Genomic DNA, 24,355 nt, shown 5'->3' on the forward strand with positions numbered 1-24,355 from the left:
TGGCTGTTGTTATCTTAACTCTGATATTCTTTTTTTGTTCTCTCTTTTCCCAAGTATTCGTTCAAAGCTAGCTCATGCTCCATATGTTATAATCAGAAATCTTAAAGTTTCTAGACTGAGAAGTTGTCTGGTTTCTAGATCTTGCATTATTGCAGTGTTGACTTCTAGAGCAGAATTATTTTTTAGTCAGCTCATTCAGGCTGTAAAAACATACATGAAGATATAATTTTTAAAAAGTGGCAATGTAATATTACATTAACAGTATGTGTAGTAGAACTGATCTAGATCAATTAGCATATGTGAAATCATGCCTGTAATTTAATGAATGATCCTGACTTATCCTTTCTTCAGTATGTTTCACGTAAATTAAATTAATAAGATAAAAATTATGGTTTAAAGTCTTAATGAAAGTGTTTAAATGGTCAGTTGCTTTGAGAGAATGTTATTAAAATAACGCTAAGGATCAGTTATTCCTACTGTAAGAATTAGCAATAGGCTTTTATGTGCACTTTTGTGTTTAGTTTTCTGTAGAGCTTCCCCCTCTACTTGTATTTTTAGCAAAATCATCCGTTAAGGTTGTGAACTACTGTGATGATGTATTTTAATAAAATCTGTTTTGGGGACTCCTTATTAACATAAAAGGTGAAGAAAAGTTCATCTTTAATGAAAGTGTTTGACCCATGGTATTATTTCAGATTACTTTCAGTTATACTAGATGTTTCAAAAAAATCTTGCTTATGCAGTCACTGAATGAAAACATTTTACTGCTGTATACTAATATGTGTGTGTGAGATAGAATATTAAAAATGAAACTGGAAGTGTAACCTTTTCCTGCTCCTCCTTTCTTAATTCATTTTTATCTAATTTGATTTCTAGAACTTTATTAATGGAGTTTTCATTATGTGAGGGCCTCTTTGATCTTACTAAGAGGCCTAACATCGTGTGTTATGAGCTCGATATATTAATGCAGAGTTTATCGCCCATGCAGACATTAATGTCTTACTGGGTGTTAAGCGGAAGATCTGCATGCTGTTCCTCCGTGTTCTGAGAACTTGCGTGGTATAAAAACGTTATATTTTTAAAGCAGCAGCCTGAAGTTAGCCACCCACTAACTAGCTAAAAAGAGCACTGAAATCAGTCCATGATATTGAATTATACAATTAAGGTAATTGTTTAATTCTTGGTAAAATCTTTTTTGAAACACAGTATTAATTATAAGCTTCTCAGGATACGGTTGACACAGCCTGGTGATTTGCAGGCTATGCTTTCACTTGCACAGAAAATATTTATGTAAATTAGTTGCCTATGACACTTCTGTCAGTCTGTGTGATGTATCCTATCCACCCTAACACAAAATGCAGCGTGAAATATTTGTTATTTACAACATTCTGAGTGAAAGTTAACGTCTGTTTTAGCAGTCTTTCTGAGAATGTTGCCATGTCAAATGAAAAATATTTCATAAAGGCATATGGCTAGTCAGATAAATTTAAAAACATTGAGTCTGAAAACCTGAAACAAAAAAGTTTTTATTCAGGTAAGTCTTCCTCTTCTTCCTCCCTTCCCGGCCTGACTTGTTAGTGGTTGACGCTGGATATATTGCAGTGTTCTTTTAACTTTCTGTTTATAGGTATAACCGAGGATCTGCATGCAAGTAACTTTGGGCTGGTTTTCAGATTGTGTTTGCATTCTTTCACTCCCTAGCCCTCTTTCTGCATCTACTTTGTTAACCAGCAGTACAGCAGTAGGGTTCATTTGTAGAGTCTCTAACACCAGTTCTTCTTTTAACAGTGCGTTTATGTTCGGATCGACTTAGTCTCATCAAGCACTGTCTTGCTCAGTTGTCAACAAACTATAAGCAGTCTGCTAAGCTTCTGGGACTTGCAAATTTGCTAAGGGTTGCAGGTAAGCTGTGCTAATAAGACACTGAATTGCAATGCAACATGCATTTGTGTTACGCTTTAGGACGTTTGAGTTGATCATTAGAATGCATGTTCAAGGATGTCACTAAAAAGTCATCTTGGAAGAGCAGTCACTGGAGAGGAATGAAATATTTTACATGAATGAAATACTTTATCTGTAAAACAGCCGATATTGCCAGCTGATCTGACATTCCACTGTTTAAATTTAATACTGTTTTCCGTACAAGGATATTAATTTATAAACAATGTATGGATCCACTATAAGAGTGGCATAGTTGTTAATTTTATAGAATTTTTTTTAGTTTGGAAAATACCCATAAGGTTCTGGAGTCTGACCATTAATAGACTTATTTGTTGTAGGAAATGAGCTATGGAAAACAAGTTTCTTTTATTTTGAGACATTCAGTATTTAATCTTTTTTTAGTTTTTCTGAACTTTAAAGCTATAAACAGCATGCTACTATTACTGCAGTGCCTGACATTCCATCCCATTGATGAGTATCCAGAAGAGTACCCAAAAGCATACAAAAGAAACATAGTTGTTATTGCTGTTTTAAGTCATGCATGCAAATGAAATATTTTTCTAACAGGTTAGAGGAAGTCTGTAGAGCTTCTACTCTTTAGTCCTCCATTACTGCTGTATGTACTTTCAGGGAGTGCTGGAATAGGTAACCTTTTACTGACTTTAAAGTTGAATATGATTTTAATAGCTAGATTAGTAATACCTTTAGAAACAGATAGGAAGTGGAATACTGGCATTAGTGTTATTTATAGACTATGATTAAGACGATGCTTAATCATAGTCTATAAATGAAGTGTCTCATAAAATGGAATAGTTGGTATAAAAAAAAAAAGCGAGACATTTAGAAATGGTATTTATCTATCAGTTGACTCATAATTTAGGTTTGGGTTGCAGTTAATTATTAACATGATGAAGAATTATTTTAGGACTTTGTTATAATTCTTATGACTACCAACATTAGTATTATTCCATACATTAAGTTTTTAGCCAAAAAGGTGACTCACACATACAGATTTTAAGATTTGTGAATTAGTATGTTTTATTTTAAACAGAGTATTAGAAAAGGAAAAGCTTCCTTGCAGTTTGAGCACAGATAGTCTTTGTTGGCAGGTTTAAAACTACTGGGAAAGCATAACTTGATTTCTAACAGCTTATGATGAAAGGGAATTGTTTTATGGAGATATATTGGGATGAGTCTCGATATTGAATAAGAATCTAGGGATTGAACTTTATGGACTTGCTTAGTGAAGAATTAGATAAAGTGCTGCTGGAAGAAAGAATTGTTTTTCGTCCCTAATTGGTGTTTGTTACTTGTACAATTATCCTGATTTATGAGCCACCTTTGCTGTCAAAGAAGTTCTAATTTTGTCCTGTGGAACGTACTTACTGGTATTGGTTATGCATGCTGAAATTTGCCGTCCCTTCCGTTCCTGATCCACTGTGTGTATCTACTGGTAGAGTGCTTTCTTGTGCTTTATCTTATCTGTTAACTGAGGAATTTGTTTCAGCATTCCCTCTTTTTTGCCACCCCATCTGATTACTGATTTTGAAGACCTGCTTGCTACACCTATCCTTGCCTATATAAATTTTATACATATGTGTATAAAGAGAGTGTATAGTATATGCTATATTATACTATTCATAACATATAGCCTATAAAATACTATAAGTATATGTATTTTAATTTAATTTCTAAAATAATTACCTGCTCTGCATACAAGGGTAGAATGCACATGGTCACCCTCAAGGAGCATTGGGAGCTGTGTTCTCTGAATACAGTTTGTTTGTAGGGCAGCACTCCAAGTGAGTAATAGCATTTATATTCATTGTTATCAAAGCTAAAATATTGCTCAGGTAACGATATATCAGCTACTTCTTAATTGCTTTAAAGTATTTGATTAATGGCATTAAACTCTACCTAAGCCTCAAATCACTGCCTCTGTAAAGTGGACACACAAGTGTTATCTTAATTTCACAGATGGGCAGAGTGAGAGGGAATGTTCTCAGCCTGACAGCCAGAAAATCTGAACCTGCTTAGGGAGCTGGACCTGTTCTGTGTTTTGCAATCCTCACTTAATCCACACTCGGTTAAGAAAGGGTGTGGAGTTCACTTTATGTAAATACTTGCTTACAAAATAAAGAGCAAAAAAAGAGTAAAAAAGTGCTTATGTATCAGAAATTAAGAGCATCTTCTCTACTGTTACTGTGTGTCAAAAAGATGTAGTTAGTATTGTTCTTGACTTCTTGAGTCAGGCTCTCTAGAAATGTTTTCCGAAAGCTACAGAGATAACTTTGGAGACTTAAATCTTACTGAATGGAGTAACCCTTAGAATAGAAATGCATTTTCCTTATGCCGTAAGGAACCAATAGTCTGAAGGTGCTGAACGCACACAAACTTTAACAAATAATAAATGGGAAACAAAACCTAAGATAGCCTTTCCAATTTCTGAACTCTGTTTGTTTGAGTCTGAATGTCAGACGTTAACATTAAGGCTCAATGCAGAATTATTATGTAATATAATAGGGTCACCATCTTAATGTTTTTTCTCATAGAACCTTTCTTGGTTTTAAATCTTGGATGTCTGTCAAAATGGCAAGGGGAACAATTTAAAATTCAAAATGTTCACTTTTATAAAACTATTATTAAAAATGCCTTCAAATGAGGCATCACAAAGCTGAAGCAGTGAATTTTTTCGTGTTTGAATAGAAGAACAAGACTGTTGCTATTCTGCAGTAAGTAGTACTCGTTGCACTGTTGAGGCAAGGCTCAGGCTGTGCATTGGAGGGGATTCACTAGTCATGTTGGAGCTGATGGTTGCTCTGTGGCTTAACAGCTATGTCAAGATAATGGAAGTTTAAATGAGTGAGTAGTAGAGATAAGATGAGCAAGTATAGCCATGGACTGGAAGGAAGATGATCCTTATATTTTATGCTTGCACTTTTGTAAAACAAGCAGGGATGTATCCTGCTGCATCAAAACTAATTAGCTAAAATATTGGAGATGGAGGACTTGTCAGCATGTGACTGCTCAAGGACAGTTAAGAAGAACACTGTTCTTGCTTCCAAGCATTTCTCCTCTCTCCCCTCCAATCCCACTGATTTTTAAATAGTAATAAATAGCAGTGATTGTTTTGTCTAGCTGAAATCTGAGGGACAATTGTTTGATTATTTCTCTTGCCTTTTATTTGTGTTTAAATCTCTCTAAGTAGTAAGGCTGTCAGGGTGAAATGGGTGTCGGAAGGTGAGTGTCAAGTATGGATCTCTTGCTCGTAGTAATGACAGTTCACATTTAGCTTGTATAGATAGAAGCACCTCTTTGTCATCTGTAATTGCTTTTGCCTGGATGAGAAGTTCCCAGGTTCCAGAGGACAAAATTCTGCAACGGAAGAGCCTTGGATGTGATTAATTTGCAACATCGTGTGTTGGCAGTATATAGAGCAAGAGGCCAAAAGATAAAATGATGGGAAGCCAATCTGTTCTCCCAGCTGAGTTAGTTATGACATGCCAGGATTAGGGGAATCTTGATTAAGTTCAATAATTGGGGTAACTTCACTTCCCTGAATGTCATTCTGGTGCAACTGCTGCATCTTTTCTTTTGCGAAAGCTTTAAAAAGCTCTTCACTGCAAGAGTGATCAGGCATTGGAACAGGCTGCCCAGAGAAGTGGTGGAGTTACCGTCCCTGGAAGGGTTCAAGAAACGTGTAGATGTAGTGCTTAGGGACATAGAATCATAGAATCATTAAGGTTGGAAAAGACCTCAAGGATCATCAAGTCCAACCCAACACCACCTAACTCACTAAACCATGTCCCTAAGCACCATGGTTTAGTGAGTTAGGTGGTGTGGGTTGACGGTTGGACTTGATGATCCTTGAGGTCTTTTCCAACCTTAATGATTCTGTGAAAAAAGAGATTTGGTTTGCCTGTGTTGATGGACCTGTAGAGTTAAAAATAACAGCTTTGCAATTTAAGAACATATACTCTTTAAGTGGTTTTTGGAACAGTATCTGTTTAACCTTCTGAAATATTTGCATTTCACAAGTTGTAATAGTTTCATAAACCAGTGCCCTTTTCAAATGACTGTAACAGCAATGACTGTGTAAAATTGCTTTCAATGATAGGGGAGAAACATAAGCAAGAAGCTTATATTGAAAAACTCCACTCATTTTTTTAATCTTCTTGCCATTCTTCTTTCCTAAATTAAAATCAATAGCGTAATATTATTTTTCCTGTGTATGTTTAGCCACCTACTTATATAGTGCGTGGACACACACGCTATTTCGAGCACACGGCTGGACCAGCTAGTGTCAGTAAATAAAATAACTGTCATAAGATCAGTAGTATCTGAAATGTTACTTTTGACTCCTCACTAGGGGAAGAGGCATTGTCCAGAAGGTCTGGTGACCAAGATGCATGTATGGTGTGAAAAAATAGTTTCAGTTCTGCTTGCTCAATTTATGAGGGTAGGGATTTTTAAATACCTGTGTCTCCCCATCTCATGAATTATTTGGCTCTGTGAAATGGGAGTTTAAACTGGGTTTTTGTACACTGTAGCAAAACCATTAAAAAATTCAGAATTCTTCAATTACAGTTCACAAAGGTTTTTTTCAATGTCAGGATATTAGTTTCTGTTATTTACCTTAAATATCAGTTTTATGTATGTTTTGGCCATCACATAAATACAGTTTTCAAAACTTTATTTTTTAACCTAGACATAACATGCTGTGTAGATTTTTTTTAGCCAGCTATGATGCCAGTGTTTTTTAAAATACATAGCTGTTTGTTAATGTTTCCTTCAGGAAAATCAGGTAATTTTAGTTCTGCTTCAATTTTAGTTCTGCTTCAATTTCAAGAGGGGCTTTTCATGTTGCAGCATATAGTTTCGTTAAGAAATACAGTAGCAAGCTGAAGTAAGCCATTAATTCTAATTTACTAATGAAAATGTTGACTTTTTCTTACAGGAGATGATCAGATGGAGAGAAAAGGTCAAGTTTTAATACTTTTAGTGGAACAAGCTCTCAGTTTCCAGGACTACAAAGCAGCTAGTATGCACTGCCAGGAGCTCATGGCCACAGGTGAAGTGGATAAATGGGCATGACATAGGGTGATGGTCCTGGACATCTGAGTTCTGACTCTGCATTTCACTTCATTTTTTATTGTCTCCGCAGTACTTTTTTCTTGTAAGAAAGCAAAGGAAAAAATTTTAATTTGTCCCGTTGTTTAAATCCCGTTTACTATGTGTTTGGTATTTTTTTTGTTAGTGAAGTTGTAACACTGTTGAGATTAAACATGTATGTTGATCCGTACTCATTCATTATCATCTGTATATAGTCATGTTTCTTCTCTGTAAAATTATTTATGGAAGCATATTTCAGTGTCTTTCTTAAGACATGTTTCAGTTTGCAGAAGTTCATTCACAGTGTAAATTCTTTCTTTGTAATTGTTGTCCTACTTGTTCATCTGTGAAAATAATTATAAGAAATTAAATTTTGCTAGCCAGCTGGGTAGGGGTCTTGTATTCAGTTTTAAATCTGAAAAGAATATTATAGGCTGTAGTAATAAGTGCTGACTTTTGTTTCTTACTAAGTTGTGTGCACTTTGTAAAAGACAGTTCAAGTATCTTTAAACTGGACCTATACTTTTGGAGACATTTGCCAGGTCTGTTTGGATATCTCCAAACTTAATTTCTTGGCTTTCTGACAAAAGATGACTGTGATGTATGGTAGCTGATGAGATGAGGTGACAGCCAGATTTCTATAATCTCCTCCTAATGCAGGAAAAGCAGATCCTAGCTGTTTGTGGTATTTTTTTTGCAAGACAAAAACATGCAATTTTTTTTTTGCCATATGTAATGCACAAATACATGGAATGGAGATATACACAGCCAATGCTGTATGTAATAAGATAGTTACCGATCTGTTAGACGTGTAACGTTAGGGAGCTTTTATGTATGCCTCTGGGAACCACAATTTCTCATTCTTTCTACACTGTACCCCTTTCAAATAGGTAAAAATATGTGACTGCAGCTAGTAGGAATATACAGCTCTTTTAGAAGTCTGCCTTTCTGTCAGAACTCTTAAAATATTTGTGATATTCATGTCATTTGTATATGTGAGGATATGAGTGGAGGTAAATGATGTATTAGGATACTAAGGAAGAAGATGAAACTAGATGATCTTTAAGGTCCTTTTCAACCCAGGCCATTCTGTGATTCTGTAATTCTATGATTTTTTTTCTTTGGCTCTTTTTTCCTGCCTTGAGATCTAGGGGTGGAAATCTGAGAGGAACTGAGGTTCTTCTAATTATATCAAGTGATATATTTTACTTTTGGGGTTTTTTTTGTTTGTTTCTTTGTTTCCAGCTACTCCAGTAAGGTGTTTGATATCATGAAGTAAATTATGATTTTCTTATTGCAACATGTAAAAATATGGTGTGTGCGCTTACGGATACCTATTGTACGAATATCTCCAATATGATGATAATGAATTTTCTATGCATTTGGTCAGTCTAAAGTTGAGTTACATCTCTGTTTTATGAAGCCTTTTTGGTACCTTCTCAGGGTATGGTAAGTATTAGCAGGAAAAAAATGCCCTCCTTTATCTCATTCAGTAAGAATTATGCAGCATCCTCCTGTCACCTGTGAAGCTTACCAATATTAGAAGTATGTTTTACATTCCCTTGTAGGTTATTCTAAAAGCTGGGAAGTATGCAGTCAGCTTGGGCAATCAGAAGGGTACCATGATTTGGGTATGCGTCAGGAACTCATGGCTTTTGCTCTGACACACTGTCCCCCAAGTGCCATAGAGGCATTGCTGGGAGTGAGCAGTTCGTTGCAAACCCAGGTAGGTGTTTCTGAAGCTTCTTTGATGTAAATTCAATGCTTACCAAAATAAAGGGGACTTTTGCTCATTTTTAAGTGTTTTGCTTTTAGGTTCCATCTCCTAATACGTTTATATTTGTTCTAATATATTTTGCTACTTTCACTGTTACATTTGAACAAACAAGGCCTCTTTATAAGCATTTTTGTGTGATGAGTTGATTTCTCAAGTAGGAGTATAGTTGTATTCTTGATCTTCAGTGCTTTTAATTTCTTAATTTATTGCCCAATTTAAACATTTTGTTTGCAAATGCAGTTAAATATTTTTTCAGTGTTTTCTGGGTTCTGTCACCTGTTTACACCTTGTAATGCAACTTCATTAAATGCCCACATAAATATCTATTAAATGTTTATTCTTACATTTTTATGATCTCTACCCAATATACAATTAAATTATTTTCTCACTGATTTCGACCATGTAATGGTTTTAAGAACTACAACAGGCTTTATGTCTGAGCTGTCTTTATTAACTCTGCAATGACTGACTTCTTAATAGAACCAGATCTTAGGTGTTCAACTGATCATATTATATATGTGAGAATACATAATTGTGGCACTGAAAAACAAGTTATGGCAAGATGACATAGCAAAACTTTTGAAAAGTTTTATTTGAAACGGCAGTCCAGTAATTTAGGTTGTCAAAATGTTACATTTCTATGTTCATAGATTTGTCTTTGTGTAATAAAAACATCTTAGAGGGCTTGCATTCTGTGCCTGAAGAATGGGGGAGAAGGGAGCAATGGCTACAGCACGTATGCAGTCTAATTAAGGCAGCTGCAAGTGCTTAGCCTTTTTCTTTACAAAACTGCTTGACAAATACAGGCAACGTATGAAGGAAGTCTGTGCTGCTTCAGTAACATAAGACCAGAATAAAATGCTACAGAGGATTTGAAATAAAGCCTAGCTCCTGCAAGCTACTTACTATTTTTTTCATCATAAATGCACTTAAATTTGAGAGAGGTGGGTACAATTATGAGCTTAAATGCAAGTGGAATCTTTGCTTGGTAGCTGTGCAGGATAGAAATAAAAACTTGTTTCCCTTCTTATGTGCTTATACCTGGAATTTTAATTTGAAGTCAAACAAACTTTGGCACTGTATATGCCATAATTTGTTACACTTTCTGTCGATTCACTGTCCCTATATCACACTCTCATTCCTTCTAAAGGCTTCATGTCCTGTTGGTTGTAGTGCGGTGCAGCTGCTTAGCTGCTGGTTATAACCCTCTTGCATCCCACTTCTCCAAGGGAAACAGTTCTGTCTTCTCCATTCACAAAATTTGAGACTGAATTTGTTGCTAAGGTTTCTTAGTGCAGTGTGATTTGTAGCAAAAGTCCAGTGATGATTAATTTGATATTTACCCCAGGAAGCCAAACCCAAGTCATAATTTCTGTCAAAGCACATTTGAGAAGTTTCTTCTCTATTTGCTTTCTCCATAAACCAAGCATAAGCTTTACAGTTCTGGTTTTTAATGGTCCTACATGTTCAGTCCGAGCACTCTGTATGTAGATAGATGTAGGCAAAAAATCTTTATCGGGGGTCACACTGACCAGATGATATGTATAGATGTCTTTTCTGTACCTTCATCAATTCTATGGCCTGTGGGAATTCTGCTCACAAAACTGTTATCTTGTGTAACACTGCCTCTGTGGAGTTGCCCGACACCTCAGAGGCACGGTTCACATAATAGATGTTTTTCATAGAAGTTCTTTACCCTACGTAGTATAGCAGGGTGCATATAGTTAAAAAAAAAAACTTATTTCGTCGCAGGAAAAATATCACACAAAAAATCACAGAGAAGGGCAGGTCACATTTTCTAGGGACTACAACAGCAAGCGGAGGTCAAAGATACCTATGTGTTCTTCTCCCTGTCTTCCCCTGCACCCTTGTTTTCTGTTCATGGAAGCTTTTACATCAGAATTTCTTGGGTTTCCTATGACATCAGTCATAATTCTTATATTTTGTTATTTGACTGGTAAAGAGATTGTATTTTGTGTTTATAGATTCTTTATCAGGCTGTGAATTACCAGTTCCTTCCTTCAGAAGGAGGTGAGAATATGAATATCTCAGGACCTTCTTCATTGATCAGTAAGGATACAGAGGTAAGCATTAAAGAAAGGTTTTGAAGTAATAATGATTTTTTTATGAATTATGCTGAGGAGCTGAATTTGAGTTTTTGGCAACATCTACCTGTTTACTAGATAAAATGCACAACAGTAAATACATCTACTGATTTCTGTTCTTAGGTTGTTCTAAGTTCAAGGTTTTGCTTATGTATATATACTTAGTCTGTTCTGATTTTTCATTGGTTCTTCCTACACAGTCTTAGCACTGTAGGAAAAAAAAATGTAAACCCAGAGGCAGGAGAAGAGTGAAGTGCAACAAAACTTCACACAATAAAAGACATTAATATTGGTTTGATTTTTCCCCTTTGTTCTGTGGATCACGAAGTTCATGACTCCTGTGCTGTTTTATATCTTCCATATATTGCATGTGAAATTATTTTTGTGTGTAAGATCAGAAGGAAAATTGAGTGTTTTGTGGGAAGTATAGGCAGGGCAGCAGGAAAGAGTTCTACTATTATTCTTTGTACTTTTCATGTTTATTATTTTAACAAATTTACGGGTGTACACGTGGAATTGCGAGTACATTTCTCTCTTTAAAGATGATGTAATAACCTGTTTATGAAAGAAAGGAATGTCTTTTTCATCCTCTTCAGAGTGGCAAATTCTAAGTTGAATTTTTTTTCTCTGTTTTCTGTTTGAGTTTTTCTGTAGAAGATAAACAGATCTTGGGGGAGGGGGCAAAAACCTTAGAGAAATAGAGGAAAGAAGAGAGAAAAAAAGAAGGTAGTTCATGTTGCATAGTCTGGCTTTTTGAGAAAAGTGTCTGAATTGCAGCCTCCTTAATGTCATTATACCCTTGGGGAATTTTTATCAATGACAGCTATAGATGGAACATGCTAGTGTTTGCCTTTGGTATATTTAACAACATGTGGCTTAAAAAGACACATCTCATCTTCGTGTTATTGGAATGGGAACAGACAGCTTCTATGCATATGTCTATATTTTGTGTATGGTTTTTATATATGTATAGGCATAGATGCATATGTAAACATACATGCATATGTAAACATACATGTGCATATTAGTATATATAAAAATAAATGGACAAGAAAGTAAAATAGCAGTGAAGACAATATTCAGAGGAAGAGAACTAAACACTATGTATGTGCTAGAATAATTGGTATGAACAGGTCTGTTCTGGCACGAATGCTTTTAATTTTCTGGAAATTCATAAATTAATCTCTCTGAGATGAATATTAAGTGGATGTTGATAAAATTGTGGAACCTTCTGATGTGGGTGCAGATATGTACGTTTACAATATTTTAATGTGTGTAACAAATCATCACCTTTCATATGCTGTAGTACTATTGACTCTATGTTGTGGCAGAATGATTATACATGCATATAAATGATTCAGAAACTTATTCAAGGGTTTATCAGAGTTGAGTAAACTCACTAATTAACTTAATTATCAATTCAGTTTGGATATCTGAAGCAATTTTCATTATGCTGGGAAATTCACATTCAGAAAATTATCCGCTCTTATTTTCTCCAATATATCTTTTCATTTTTTTCCCTTAGTTGTGCTTGATTGTCTGTTTAGAATTGGAAATAGGCAGACAGTTGACCTGGCAAGTTTGTATGTTACTGCAATGAGGTTTTTTCATTCTGTTTTAATACAACTTCTTGGCATGTCATATTTCAGACTGTTACACTACGAAATGAGTTTCGTATATCTGCTAATTTTGTTCTTTTTTTCTCTCCCAGTTGACTTAGTAGGGATTATAGCTTCTTTCATTTCTTGCCATGACACAGGAGGAAAAACAGCCAAGAATTTAGTCACTGTATAACCCCTTCTTTGTTACAGACATCTGAAAACTTAGAAAAGCAATATGTTCAATAACTCAGTTTCTCTTACATAACTGAATCCCATAACTGCAATTCCCATAGTTCTACTTCCGCTAGTTCCTTGTGCTTCACCTTCGTTGTCTTGGACAGAATTTCAGTTTCTTCAAAGAAAAAGCCAAACTACAAGGTGTTGTTTTTTATTTTCCCCTTTCTTTTTACTCCTTTCTTTTTTTCTTATGTCCTGATTAACTTCTCAAGGAGTTGACAAATGTTCTTCTTTCTCACTTATTGATACCTTTTCAAACTGGTGCTCTAAATGTAACTTTCCTTATATTGACTTGTCTAAGCTTCTTCTAGCATACATGTGTTTGGGCATCCCTTTCTCTGTTGCATTAAAAATATGTGTAAGTATATAAATTTTCCCTTACAAAGCTTCAGTTACCTTTTTCTACTTCTTACCTTTATCCAGAATTGAATCATTAGTTGCCACTACCATTTTTTCCATTATACCAACCTACATCACCATGTGATCATACTTGTCAGTCATTCTTCTCATGATGAACTCCTCTCTAGAAATGTCTAAACTCATTTCATTTTTGTTGTTTTAAGATTTTCCTTTGAAACTTTTTTTCCAATGAAACTTGCAGAAATCTTGATAGCAGCTGGCTACGTATCTTCACAGACTGCATAGAAATGCGTTATTTAACACTGTTGTCATACTGATGTCAGTATAACTGTTCTCCAAGTTTTTGGTGGTCCTACTCTGAAAGAAGTAGCTGGTTGCTTTGATAAAGATGCACGTAATTATTCTATAGGAACTAATGCATTTGCACAAGGAGGTACTTCATTACCTTAGTGACACCGTATCACTGTTGATTGAACTAATGGGATCCATTGGAGAAATTATCCTCTGGAAGCTACAACGATTCCAACCTAGCAGGTTATTTTTAAGGGAAGCGTTAAGTTTCCCCAATCCCCACCTTTTTTTCTCTTTGTTGTATGTTACATATGCCTCAACAACTAATTTTGTGCTTCTCAAACAAAATAGTGAGAAAATTAAGGTCTTGATTCATGAAAAGCATTTCAGAATAATATTGCTAACAATATTGCTAACAATATTAGATTAAAATATAATGCTTAGTCACGAGATGCTGTGTTGTTTGTAAACAATAGAAACAACCATCGATTGCCTTGAAAATGAGCTCTAACTTCATGTTGAATCTGCATTATACTTAAAACATGCATTATGTCCATTATTGTGATCTTTTACATATCTGACTGTGAAAACTTAATTACTGTAAAGCAGCACATCAGCAAAAGAAAAATTTGCAGTTTCAAGTTTCCTTGAAATAAAACTCTCCAATAGGAGAGCAGACATAATTTCTGGAGGAGAGCATCTGCAAAGTATAAGAATGATTTTCTTAAATGTTGCTTAAACAAAATTTTCAATCAACAAAGCACTGGCATCTTCTTTGCTTTTCTGTTGCTCCCAAGCACTAGATCTGGGAAAAGACAGGATGTTTAAGACATTTGTGTCCATTAAATTGATATGTCATGGATTTTTATCAGTAGTGGTTAGAAATGATTAGATAATATTATATTTATCTATCATGCACTGGGAACTCTTCCACCTGGAGTCTTTGGAACCTCAGGGAAAAAATTATGCTGCAGCTGCTGTTTCAAATGGTTATGATTTTTGGATTTTATTTCTTATTTTGCAATTAATTGGAGCTTTGTTTTGTGATTTAGTAAATGTACTGGTTTTAGTTCTGCAGTAACTAAATTAGAATTCTTCTTATAGGAAGAGGTACTGTAATTCCTGAAGGAATCATGTTCATTTACAGTGTCACTGAACTCTTGTGCGGAGAAAGAGAAAAATCTCAATGTGGAACTCTATGTGCACACTGCTTAAACTCCTGTTGTAGTCAGTGGAGATCAAGTTAGTGGTGCATAGAGAATAATACAGTTAATAGCCATTAGGTGCTTGATTCAGTTACTCAATTATATATATCAACAATTTGAGATGCCCTAAGTTATCCTCCTGTCCTTTAGCTACTGACCCAAAAAGTCTAGGTCCTCTGTCAGATATACAAGTTTTAAGCAGGTATCTTAATTACTGCTATGTGTCTCAGACAATCTTCAAAGTGTATGTTTAAGCAGATGAGTCAAATGCGTTGTGTATGCTTAAGGCTGGGTTGCTTTTTTGATTCCGGTGACATTATAGCCCTAACAAGAGCTTAGGCATCCAGTGACACCTGAACTTGAGTGTTGTCATCTTGCACTGAAACTTTTCTGCGGTCTCTCATCTGCGGTCTGGTTTATCTTTGCAGGCCTGGAGTTTTCAATTAGACTGGTTCATTAGCTGTAATGTACACTGTAAAAACAACAACAAAAAAACAAAACCAACCAACCAAAACAAAAAACCCCACCAACCCAAAACCAACAAAAAACCAACAAACAAACCAAAACCCCAGAACAAAACCCTCCAAGGCACAAAACAGAAATGTAGAATAAACCTGAATAGTTATGTAGAAGACACTATTTTAAATTCCTGTTTTCCAAATGGAGTGACAAAAAGGGAGAAAGGAAAAGGAAAGCTAATACTTTGATATTCAGTCTTATGAACAGAATCTGTTCCACCTCACTTTGTTTCCTTCATAATCTTAATGCATGACTCTTAATGCATAAAGTGTATACAGCGTATGGTTTGTGCACGTTTTGATCCTTGCACCTTGACTAATTGTCATTAAAGACAAAAAAAAAAAGAAAATGCATGTGGTAGGTGTTCTAATGTATTACTCTCTCTTCTGTGGCTTATTTAAAAAATAGTTGGCTTTGTTATTTGTCCTTGCATTAGGCTGTTTGAAATTTTATATATGTGTGTATATGAGCATATGTGTATATAAATGTTTTAGCTTTTATTTTAGAGTATCTTGATAATACAGAATTTATTGGATGACTTTTTAACATGAATTTAGATTCATGCAAATTTTTGAGCTGCTAATTTAGGATTAATAAGTTGTTATTAATATTTTATTTTTAATCAGGAGTACTTACTTTTATAAAAGATATCAGGAAGAAGTAATATAAGAAAGTAATTTCCCCCAAACACCCCTCAAAACCTCCAGATTATAACTTCTTCTCGAAGATACAATTAACGGACACAATTCAAGTTGTCTTCTTAAAGTGAGACCTCCAGCAGTGAGAAAATCTCCAGTGAGATTTATTCAGGATAGCAAGTTATGGCCTGGAATTGTTGGTGTTCCAGGTACACAGAGGAATGGCTTTTCAGAAAACAGAATTCTTATTTTTGCAGAATAGACTGTGATTACTCATAAGAGTTGAAATTCTTTTGAAAAAAAAAAAATAATCGAGAGAGTTTATCTGGAAGCAGTAGAGCTGTAGAAGCATACAAACTAGCATATAAGTTAGCCCATGAGTTTTCGCCTCCTTCAGCAGTGTTTGTTTTAAAAAATGTGTTTTGCTCAAGTGCAATTGAGAACTGGGGAGGTAGATTTTTTTTCCTTGTTTTGTTTTGTTTTTGTTTTATTTTTTCTCCATGAAGAATCAGTTAGGTGTTCTCCAGCATCTGCTTGAAAATGGAGGCAGAGAGAAAAATCAGCATTCTGTATATAACATTTAAAATAAATTACAAAAAGATTTTGTACTGAGAACCAAGAGTGGTTCATTTAAAAACACACACAAACAATACATTCTTGCCCACCCGACCAAACCACCAGACCTAGGATTTTCTGTTGCTTTTTACTTTTCAGAGGACTAGAAATTCTAACTTGTCGTAGTTGGCATGTTCTTTCTTCATTTTGTGAAGTAAGAGCCGAAATTTCCACTTCAGCCAGTAGTTCATTAGTGGTGCACCTGTGAAAGACAGAATATAATTTCAGAAAAGACTGAAAGAAATGCTGAAGCCTGAATGGAAAGAGGGACTTAAGGTAGATCTACTATCTACTGCTACTTCAGTGGTCAACTTGAGGTAGTGATTTACTTCAGAGTACAGTAAAAGGTACTGAAAACAAGTTCATCTACAGCGAAATTCTGCCTTATTGAAGCTAACATGTTTTGTCCCTGAAGTTACGGTGGGACATAATTCACTTGAGCATAACTTGGCGTCCTTTTGCTCTGATGTCTGAAATTTTGTCATGAGTCAGTAAGTTGTAAACTAATACCTCACAATCAGTTATACAGGTAGAATTTGTCTATTTTGCTACACTTCAGTGAATGGGGAAATGAATACTAGAGTTGTTAGGGAGAAACATTAGATATAAAGCTGTTGAAGTTTTCTGTATGGAGGAAAATATTTATATTTTCTATTGCTGTAGACTGTGTTTACATGAGCATGCTAATTATATGCCTAATGTGTAAGTGTTGTAAAGCATGCAATTAACAGAAAACTATCAGGACTGGAATAGCACAGATCAACCAAAATGGATATTCTGGGTATTATTTCAAGCTTTACATGGGGAAGAGCTGGTACAGTAACCTCCATTTGTGGACCATGTCTTCTACTTTTAAGAATTGACTTACGTGTGAGTTTACTGAGGCTGAGTGAGGATGTCTTGCAGGATAACGTGTAAACATATATTGCAGAAGCAGTTTGGGACTGAGAATAGACTGATGTCCCTATTCTTTTTTTGGTAGTCTTTTACGTTTGCTATATTTGGTATCTGCCAACTGCCGAATTCCAAATGTTGATGATACTTTTTCACTTGGTGCAGAGATGAATCTTTACATCTCATCATCATTCCCCCTACTGAGAATTCAATTTAATGCTACCTCTGTACAAATGCAAGATTGTCTCTACTATCATCTTTCTTGAATTATTGAAGATTAATTTTAGCATGCTCAATCTTCTCATTTGTAGAGAGATCATTATTTTAACAGAAGCATTCAACAATTATGTAAAACATTGCAATTATAAACTTTGGAATTAAAAACAGCTGGTGTCTGTGGAAACAAGAGATCATAGTTGAATAAGGGGCAAAATGTTCTAGTGATCACACTACTCACTTCAGATTGAAGCTTCTAAATCACTTTTGTCTTTTGTTTGTTGACAGCTGTTACTTGAATTAATGATCATTAAAATATGTTATTGACATAGTGTGCATGATCTCTAATGCATTGGCTTTAGGTCATTAGCCTAATTAAAGCATGAATCTAATGCTTGCCGTTGTGTGTTGGGTATGCTCACAGGATGAAACCAACATCTCCTCTAGCCAGTCTGCTGATTTGTTGTACTGGACGACATCAAAAACCATGAAGGTGTTGGCTAACACAACTATGACTACAAAAGCCATGCTGCATGCTGTCAGTGATGGACAGTGGTGGAAGAGATCGTTAACTTATCTTCGACCATTACATGTAAGGGATTGCTGATGTGTCTGCAGGTGTTTACACATCCACTGACACATTAGTATAAAAGCCGGGCTCCTTTGTAGGTATCTGTTAACTGAAGACCTCAAATCGATAAATGAACTAGAGACGTCAAGAGATTGTTTGCAAGCAAATCCCAATGAAATAAAGGGTCTAAAGCCATTTCCTTTTCTTGTTTTCTAATCTATTTTCTCCTGCTTTTTTAGCATAGTGTGAGAAGGCATAGTTGAAATTTGGCAGAGCTTCAGAACTTTGGGGAAGAAAGCACAGTGAAGTCTCCTCTTGAAATGCTGTCATTTTGTATTAACTTTGTTCCTTTTCAGTTTCTTTTTTCTTTCTACCTTCTCTACTTCAGTGAATTTTCTATAATGTTTATGATACTAGTTTCTCTGGTACTACTTTTGAGCATTCTTTTTTTTAAATTTTTTTTTAAATAATACTGGACCTCATTCAGCACTGGTTTATATAAGATAACTCCTATCTTTCTCCCCACTGAATTCAATGATATTTTCATTTACAGTTGCTTTCCTTTCTGAACAGTAGTTACAGACTTTTTAATGAGCTTTTTTTTATGACTAGGCTCAACTATACTTATTTTTCCCAGGGTCAAGAATTTGGAGATGTATTAAAAAGTGGGCCTGGAGAAAATGCCACTGTGGAAAAACAAGGCTGTCATCCATTTTATGAGTCTCTAATTGCTGATCCTTATGTTGCAGAAGTAAGTTACTGTTACAGAATTCAGAAGTGTCAGTTTTTTGTGTAGATCTTAAAATTAATTAACAATATGAATTTTGGATTATTTGTGTGATTTGCAAGGATTTGAAATTTTGTGCAACAGTAGGAAAAATTCCAGCATTAAACAGAAAAGAAAGCAAATGCAGGAACCAAGGTAGATAGTTGCATGTGATGAAACTGAGCTAATATAATTGCAGGGTGTAGTGCGCATGTGTCAGTTATCTTATTTTTCTTCTAGTCTGAAATCAGCTATGGCACATACCAGAACAATTCTTTGGAAAGCTTTGCAGAAGTATTGCTGAGAACGGAGAAACTAACAGAAACAAAGAGTGAAGGAAAAGATCTACTTCCAACTACAGAAGGTATGAGTATGTGTATATTCACTTCTATATTTACTATATATAGTAAATATAGGACAATCTATGGCTGGGTTTAAGTGTGGGAAATTGCACAGGATGATCTGAAGTACTGTCTGGTTATCTCGTACGAATTGTAGTCTGGTTCCACATCTTAGGTTGGTAAGTAGTCTTGATAGAAGTACCTGCAGCAATTTCAAGACAAGTGGTATTTTGGGGAGTCACTCAATAAAGACTAGAAATCCAAAATCTGAAAGCTGACATTAAATAAAAAGAAACTAGTATTTGGGATCTAACAAAGATACAAACATTAAGGGGGGGAAAATTGTTGGACATTTCCTGAATACTATCATGTACAGATATTTAAATCGAAAATTGCAGCCCACTGTTGATGCTATTTGTATGTATGCCTGTGTATTCATTTGTTCAGAATCTGTGCCATGGTTTATACAGCTTTTAGTATTCCAGGGCCGTTACACTATTTTATTTACTAATTAATGCTGAACTGCAGTTTCTGGAATCATTACAGCTTTTGTCTACTTTTGGATTTTCTACATTTTATACTTTTATTTGCTAACTGAAAGAGTTTCAATTACAAAAAAAACCACCTATGATTGTTTGTCTTTCCTTTTGTCTGTCTCCTGCTGGTTTAAGAAATGAACTGTTTAAATATTTACATGCTGTTACTGTCTTTTGAAGGAAGATATCTGTATTATATTCCACTCTGTGGTAAGTTCTGCCATGAGAAATGACTGTGTTAAATCATTTGCAATATGAGAAAAGTTTCACATGAGACTTTCTTCATAAGCCATAGAGTTTTATTTCAACTATTTAGTGAAAACCAGCATATTTTTCTTACAGGTATGTGATTCAGTAGTTGGTTTGAGATGTATATTTCTGTAGATAACCTGTACAGTTGTAATATAGTAACATTGTGAATTAGAAAAGGTCAGCAACAACTTGTATAAATGAGGATGTACTCACATTTTGTTCCTTTCATGCTCTTGATGCAAAAATAGTTTTAAATTGGTACTTACGATCTCTTTTTCTTGCATGATGAATGCCTGTAGACTTCTAGCTCTGATGCCTGTGTCTTAAAGGAGGGGGAGGCAAGGATTAAAAAATATTCATTGCTTTCTTATGGCAAATGATGTTAGTTGTCAAATCTTTGCTAATACTTACTGCTCCAACTTGAATCATTGGAACTGGTTGTTTGCAATTCAGTGTCTGCACCTGAGGTGAAGTTTCAGTTTTGGGGAATTTCCTTGAAAAAGGAAAGAAATTTGAGATTTTTGAGCTTCTGCCTTCCTAAAAGTGTGCAGATTGCAGTTTCCACTGCAATTTTAATACTTTTTCTTCCAACACTCTTGTTCAATAGTAAATCTGAATTTCAGTTTTGAGTCCCTCCAACTGTGCTATGGAACGAAGAGTTCTGTGTTTTCCTCTGGAAAACTGTGCTACATTTATTCTGTACTTAGCAGTCCTGCTGTATGACACCTTTTAGTAGACAGCAGCAGTTGTAAGTATGCGTAAGGGTAGCATAGCTTTCTGTAAAATGAGTGGATTTCTGTAAATAAGTGAATTCTAATGTATTTAGCCCTTGATTAACAGTACTGGTTTCCACCTCTTCCCCTTTCTTAATACCTTCCTTTATCATTTGCCATGAAGTCCCTATGTTGAGTTAACAGGATTTAACAATCTTTCACGATTGTGTCGTTTGAAAATGCACGTAGTAATAGCACACCACCAAAATTTAAAACAAAAAAGTCATACAGATATGAACCTCATTTATTATTCTGTGTTTTTCACATATTTTCAGGCTTTCTCCAAGGTTTTCGGGGAATTTTGACATATCAAGCTTGAATGCTAATAGGAGTTACTAGCTACTATACTAGTTACTAACAAACATAGCAGATTTCATTTAATTTGCTGACAATTTTGTGTCCCATTTTTTTTCTCCTAGCTGTCTTCTAGGACAGCTGCAACAGCAGATTTCAGCTCCTTTAAAAGAATTGATGAACCTGGAAGAAGATGCAGTTTAGCAAAGTTCAGCAGTCTCGCTCGAGATAAGACTGCAGGTGGCACAGCAATGTTTGAGGGATAGTGTGCTAGTGAGGTCCTTTGGTCTGCCATCTCAGTGGAGGTGGGGGATGGAGATCCATGTGTCAGCAAAGGCGCGAGGGTTATTGATGTCTTAGAAACCTCGGAAGCACCTGAGAATGGTCACGTAGGAATTAGGGCTTCTCCCCACAAAAAGGTGGCGTGATGTCTTGGGTCAGGGCCACCACCACGCGGTCACTCCCAGGAAAACTATGACATAATTACCATCACAGAAACATGGTGAGATGACTCACACAACTGGAGTGCTGCAATGGATGGGTAGAAACCGTTCAGAAGGGATAGGCATGGAAGCGGAGGTGGTGGGGCAGCCCTGTATGTTAGGGAGTGTTTTGATTGTCTAGAGCTTAATGATGGTGATGATAGGGTTGAGTGCTTATGGGTAAAGAACCAGGGGGAAGGTCAACAAGAAAGATATCATGGTGGGAACCCGTTATAGACCATCGAACCAGGATGAAGAAGCAGATGAAATTTTCTATAAGCAGCTGGAAGGAGTCTCACAATTGGTAGCCCTGGTTCTTGTGGGGGACTTCAATTTAGAAGATGTCTGCTGGAAATACAATACAGTGGAGAGGAAACAGTCTAGGAGGTTGCTGGAGTGTTTGGAAGAAGACTTCCTGACACAGCTGTTGAATGAGCCCACTAGGGAAGGCTCCCCACTGGTGCTGTTGTTTGCGAAAAGAGAAGGACTTGTGGGTGATGTGAGGGTTGGAGGCTGTTTTGGGCATAGTGATCATGAAATGGAGTTTTTGATTCTTGGAGAAGTAAGGAAGGGAGTTAGCAGAACTGCTACCTTGGACTGCTGGAGGGCAGACTTCTGCCTCTTAGGAGCCTGGTTGACAGAGTCCCTTGGGAGGTAGTCCTCGAGGGTAAAGGAGTCCAGGAAGGCTGGATATGCTTCAAGAAGGAACACTTAAGAGGTGCAGGAGCAGGCCGTCCCCGTGTGCTGAAAGACAAGCTGGTGGGGAAGAAGACTGGCCTGGCTGAACAGAGAGTTTGGTTGGAACTCAGGAAAAAAAGGAGAGTCTGACTACTGTTGTAAAAGACAATAAAAAAATGTTTCTATAAATACATTAGCAACAGAAGGAGGGCTAAGGAGAATCTCCATCCTTTATTAGATGCAGGGAGAAATATAGTGACAAAGAGTGAGGAACTTAATACCTTCTTTGGCCTTAGTCTCTAATACTAAGACTGGAATATATTTCTGATATTTCTTTTTTGCAGTATGTGGCAGTTTTGGTGTTTCATTGATCTTGTTCAAAATTCATATGATACTTGCAGCTGTTTTATTTTATTAAGAAAAAGCTTTTAATATGCCTTATTGTGTTCTGTGGTAAGTGAATTAGAGCTCAGGCTGGAAGAGAAGAACTTTCATACCATTCTTCTGGTTGGTATTCTCTAATGTTTACAACATTACTGCCTTGATTTTACAAGGAAAAGATTTACTTGTCATAAATCAGTACAGATGATATTTTAGTGGCTTTGTTTAGTGTCTTTTATTGCATAGCCTCATTCTTGTTTGGTTAATGCATCAAACGGTTTGCCTGGAAGTCAAGGTAAAGCTGTGCTGCAGTTTAATTACCTATTATCTGTTTCTGAATTGCACTGGTAAGTGTTTAATTAAGTATGTATAGAGTGCTTCAAGCTACTGTCTACTAAAATACGGTTACACTGAAAATATTTCATTTGCTAATGTCAAGGCTAGATGGGTCAGTAATCAAAGCTTTATTTCTGCTCCCTGTATGTTGCAGTTCTGCTACAACTGGCAAGCGATGCTTTACCAAATGATACGGCCTTGTCTCTTGCCTATCTACTTGCTCTGCCGCAGGTATGTCAATAGTGATCTTCTTTGTATGTTTTTTGCCAGGAAAGACTATTTGTAGTATTTCAAAACTCCATAAGAAGATGGAATTTCCTTAGGGTTTTAAAATCTAAGTATTTAAATACACATTTTTATAGATTGGGCTGTCGCATTTAAAGGAAACTCTGAACAAATGCCATTGGACTGGCCTATGAGCATGGCACTGGGGAACTTACGTTTTCCTACTTAAAATAGTAGTTGAGCCACCTGACTGACAGTTCTAATGTAGCTCAGAAATATGGATAATAACTTTGTGGTACAGAAACGGCAAAGCTGTAGTTGAAAAATCATTTTGGTTAGGGGTTTGTGCAAGGGGAGAAAAACATCATAATGCAGAATTATCTTTGTGTGTGTGTAGGTTACCGATTTACTTCTGTGCCAGAAAAACATAGTCAGAGCTGTTTACAGATCACAGCAAGTAGCTTTTTAAAGTTTGTGCTCTCAATGTTGTATGCTTGCTAATTCTTTCATCTAAATTAACGTTCTCTTTCTCCTAGGTGGTAGATGCCAACAAATGCTTTGAAAAACAACTGCATTCTGCATTATCTCTCCAGATGGCAAGCTATTACTATAGCTTGCAGATCTATGCTCGTTTGGCACCATGTTTTGAGGACAAATGCCACCCTCTTTACAGGGTTAGTACTCTTTCTTTTTGAAACCATATTCATTAATGTGCAGCATTAAAGCTATTATAAAAAGCCAGTACATGAGTTAAGCCTATTAGGGAGATGATCTGAGTTACACTGTGAGCAGCCTGTTAAGTTACACGTAATTATTCTTCTACAGTGCTGTAAACAGACAAGCACTCCACAATTTGTGGAAGAGTTTTTGAAGCACAATATCAAGTGTCATTTATAGGTAATAGTACTATCAGTCTTAAACGTAACTTATAAACACTAAGCAATAATGAGCATAGACTATGCTGTCATTCATGCGATAATGATGCAGTACAGTACTTCTAGGAAGAGTCAAGTGTCCATTTAAACAAGAACAGTGCTGTTCAAAAAGTTTCTGTAGCCTTCCTTCAGGTGTGTTGGTTTACATTTTAGTTTACATACGGTGTTTTGAAAATTTGTCCTCATTCATTGATGAATTTGTTGATTTCCTTTGACAAGCGTTTCTTTTTTAAATGGCACAGCTTTGCTTCTTATGCCTGTGATTAAAGCAGTT

The 24,355-nt window shown here is 35.9% G+C and overlaps 1 protein-coding gene across 1 annotated transcript in view; it reads left to right on the top strand.

The window, feature by feature from the left end:
* Positions 1 to 1,758: 1,758 nt before the first annotated feature.
* LOC104462160 (neuroblastoma-amplified sequence-like) overlaps positions 1,759 to 24,355 on the top strand; it is a gene marked incomplete at its 5' end in the record, with an annotated part of 62,198 nt that continues 39,601 nt past the window's right edge. The window contains 9 exons of the mRNA XM_010074007.1: positions 1,759 to 1,902; positions 6,899 to 7,012; positions 8,622 to 8,779; positions 10,816 to 10,914; positions 17,936 to 18,103; positions 18,720 to 18,833; positions 19,089 to 19,212; positions 23,076 to 23,152; positions 23,683 to 23,820. Of these exons, the coding sequence (XP_010072309.1) occupies positions 1,759 to 1,902; positions 6,899 to 7,012; positions 8,622 to 8,779; positions 10,816 to 10,914; positions 17,936 to 18,103; positions 18,720 to 18,833; positions 19,089 to 19,212; positions 23,076 to 23,152; positions 23,683 to 23,820 (1,136 nt within the window). The remainder of the gene's footprint in view (positions 1,903 to 6,898; positions 7,013 to 8,621; positions 8,780 to 10,815; positions 10,915 to 17,935; positions 18,104 to 18,719; positions 18,834 to 19,088; positions 19,213 to 23,075; positions 23,153 to 23,682; positions 23,821 to 24,355) is intronic.

This window comes from Pterocles gutturalis, unplaced genomic scaffold (assembly GCF_000699245.1).
Source record: "Pterocles gutturalis isolate BGI_N339 unplaced genomic scaffold, ASM69924v1 scaffold2487, whole genome shotgun sequence".
In the NCBI taxonomy this organism is placed as follows: domain Eukaryota; kingdom Metazoa; phylum Chordata; class Aves; order Pterocliformes; family Pteroclidae; genus Pterocles; species Pterocles gutturalis.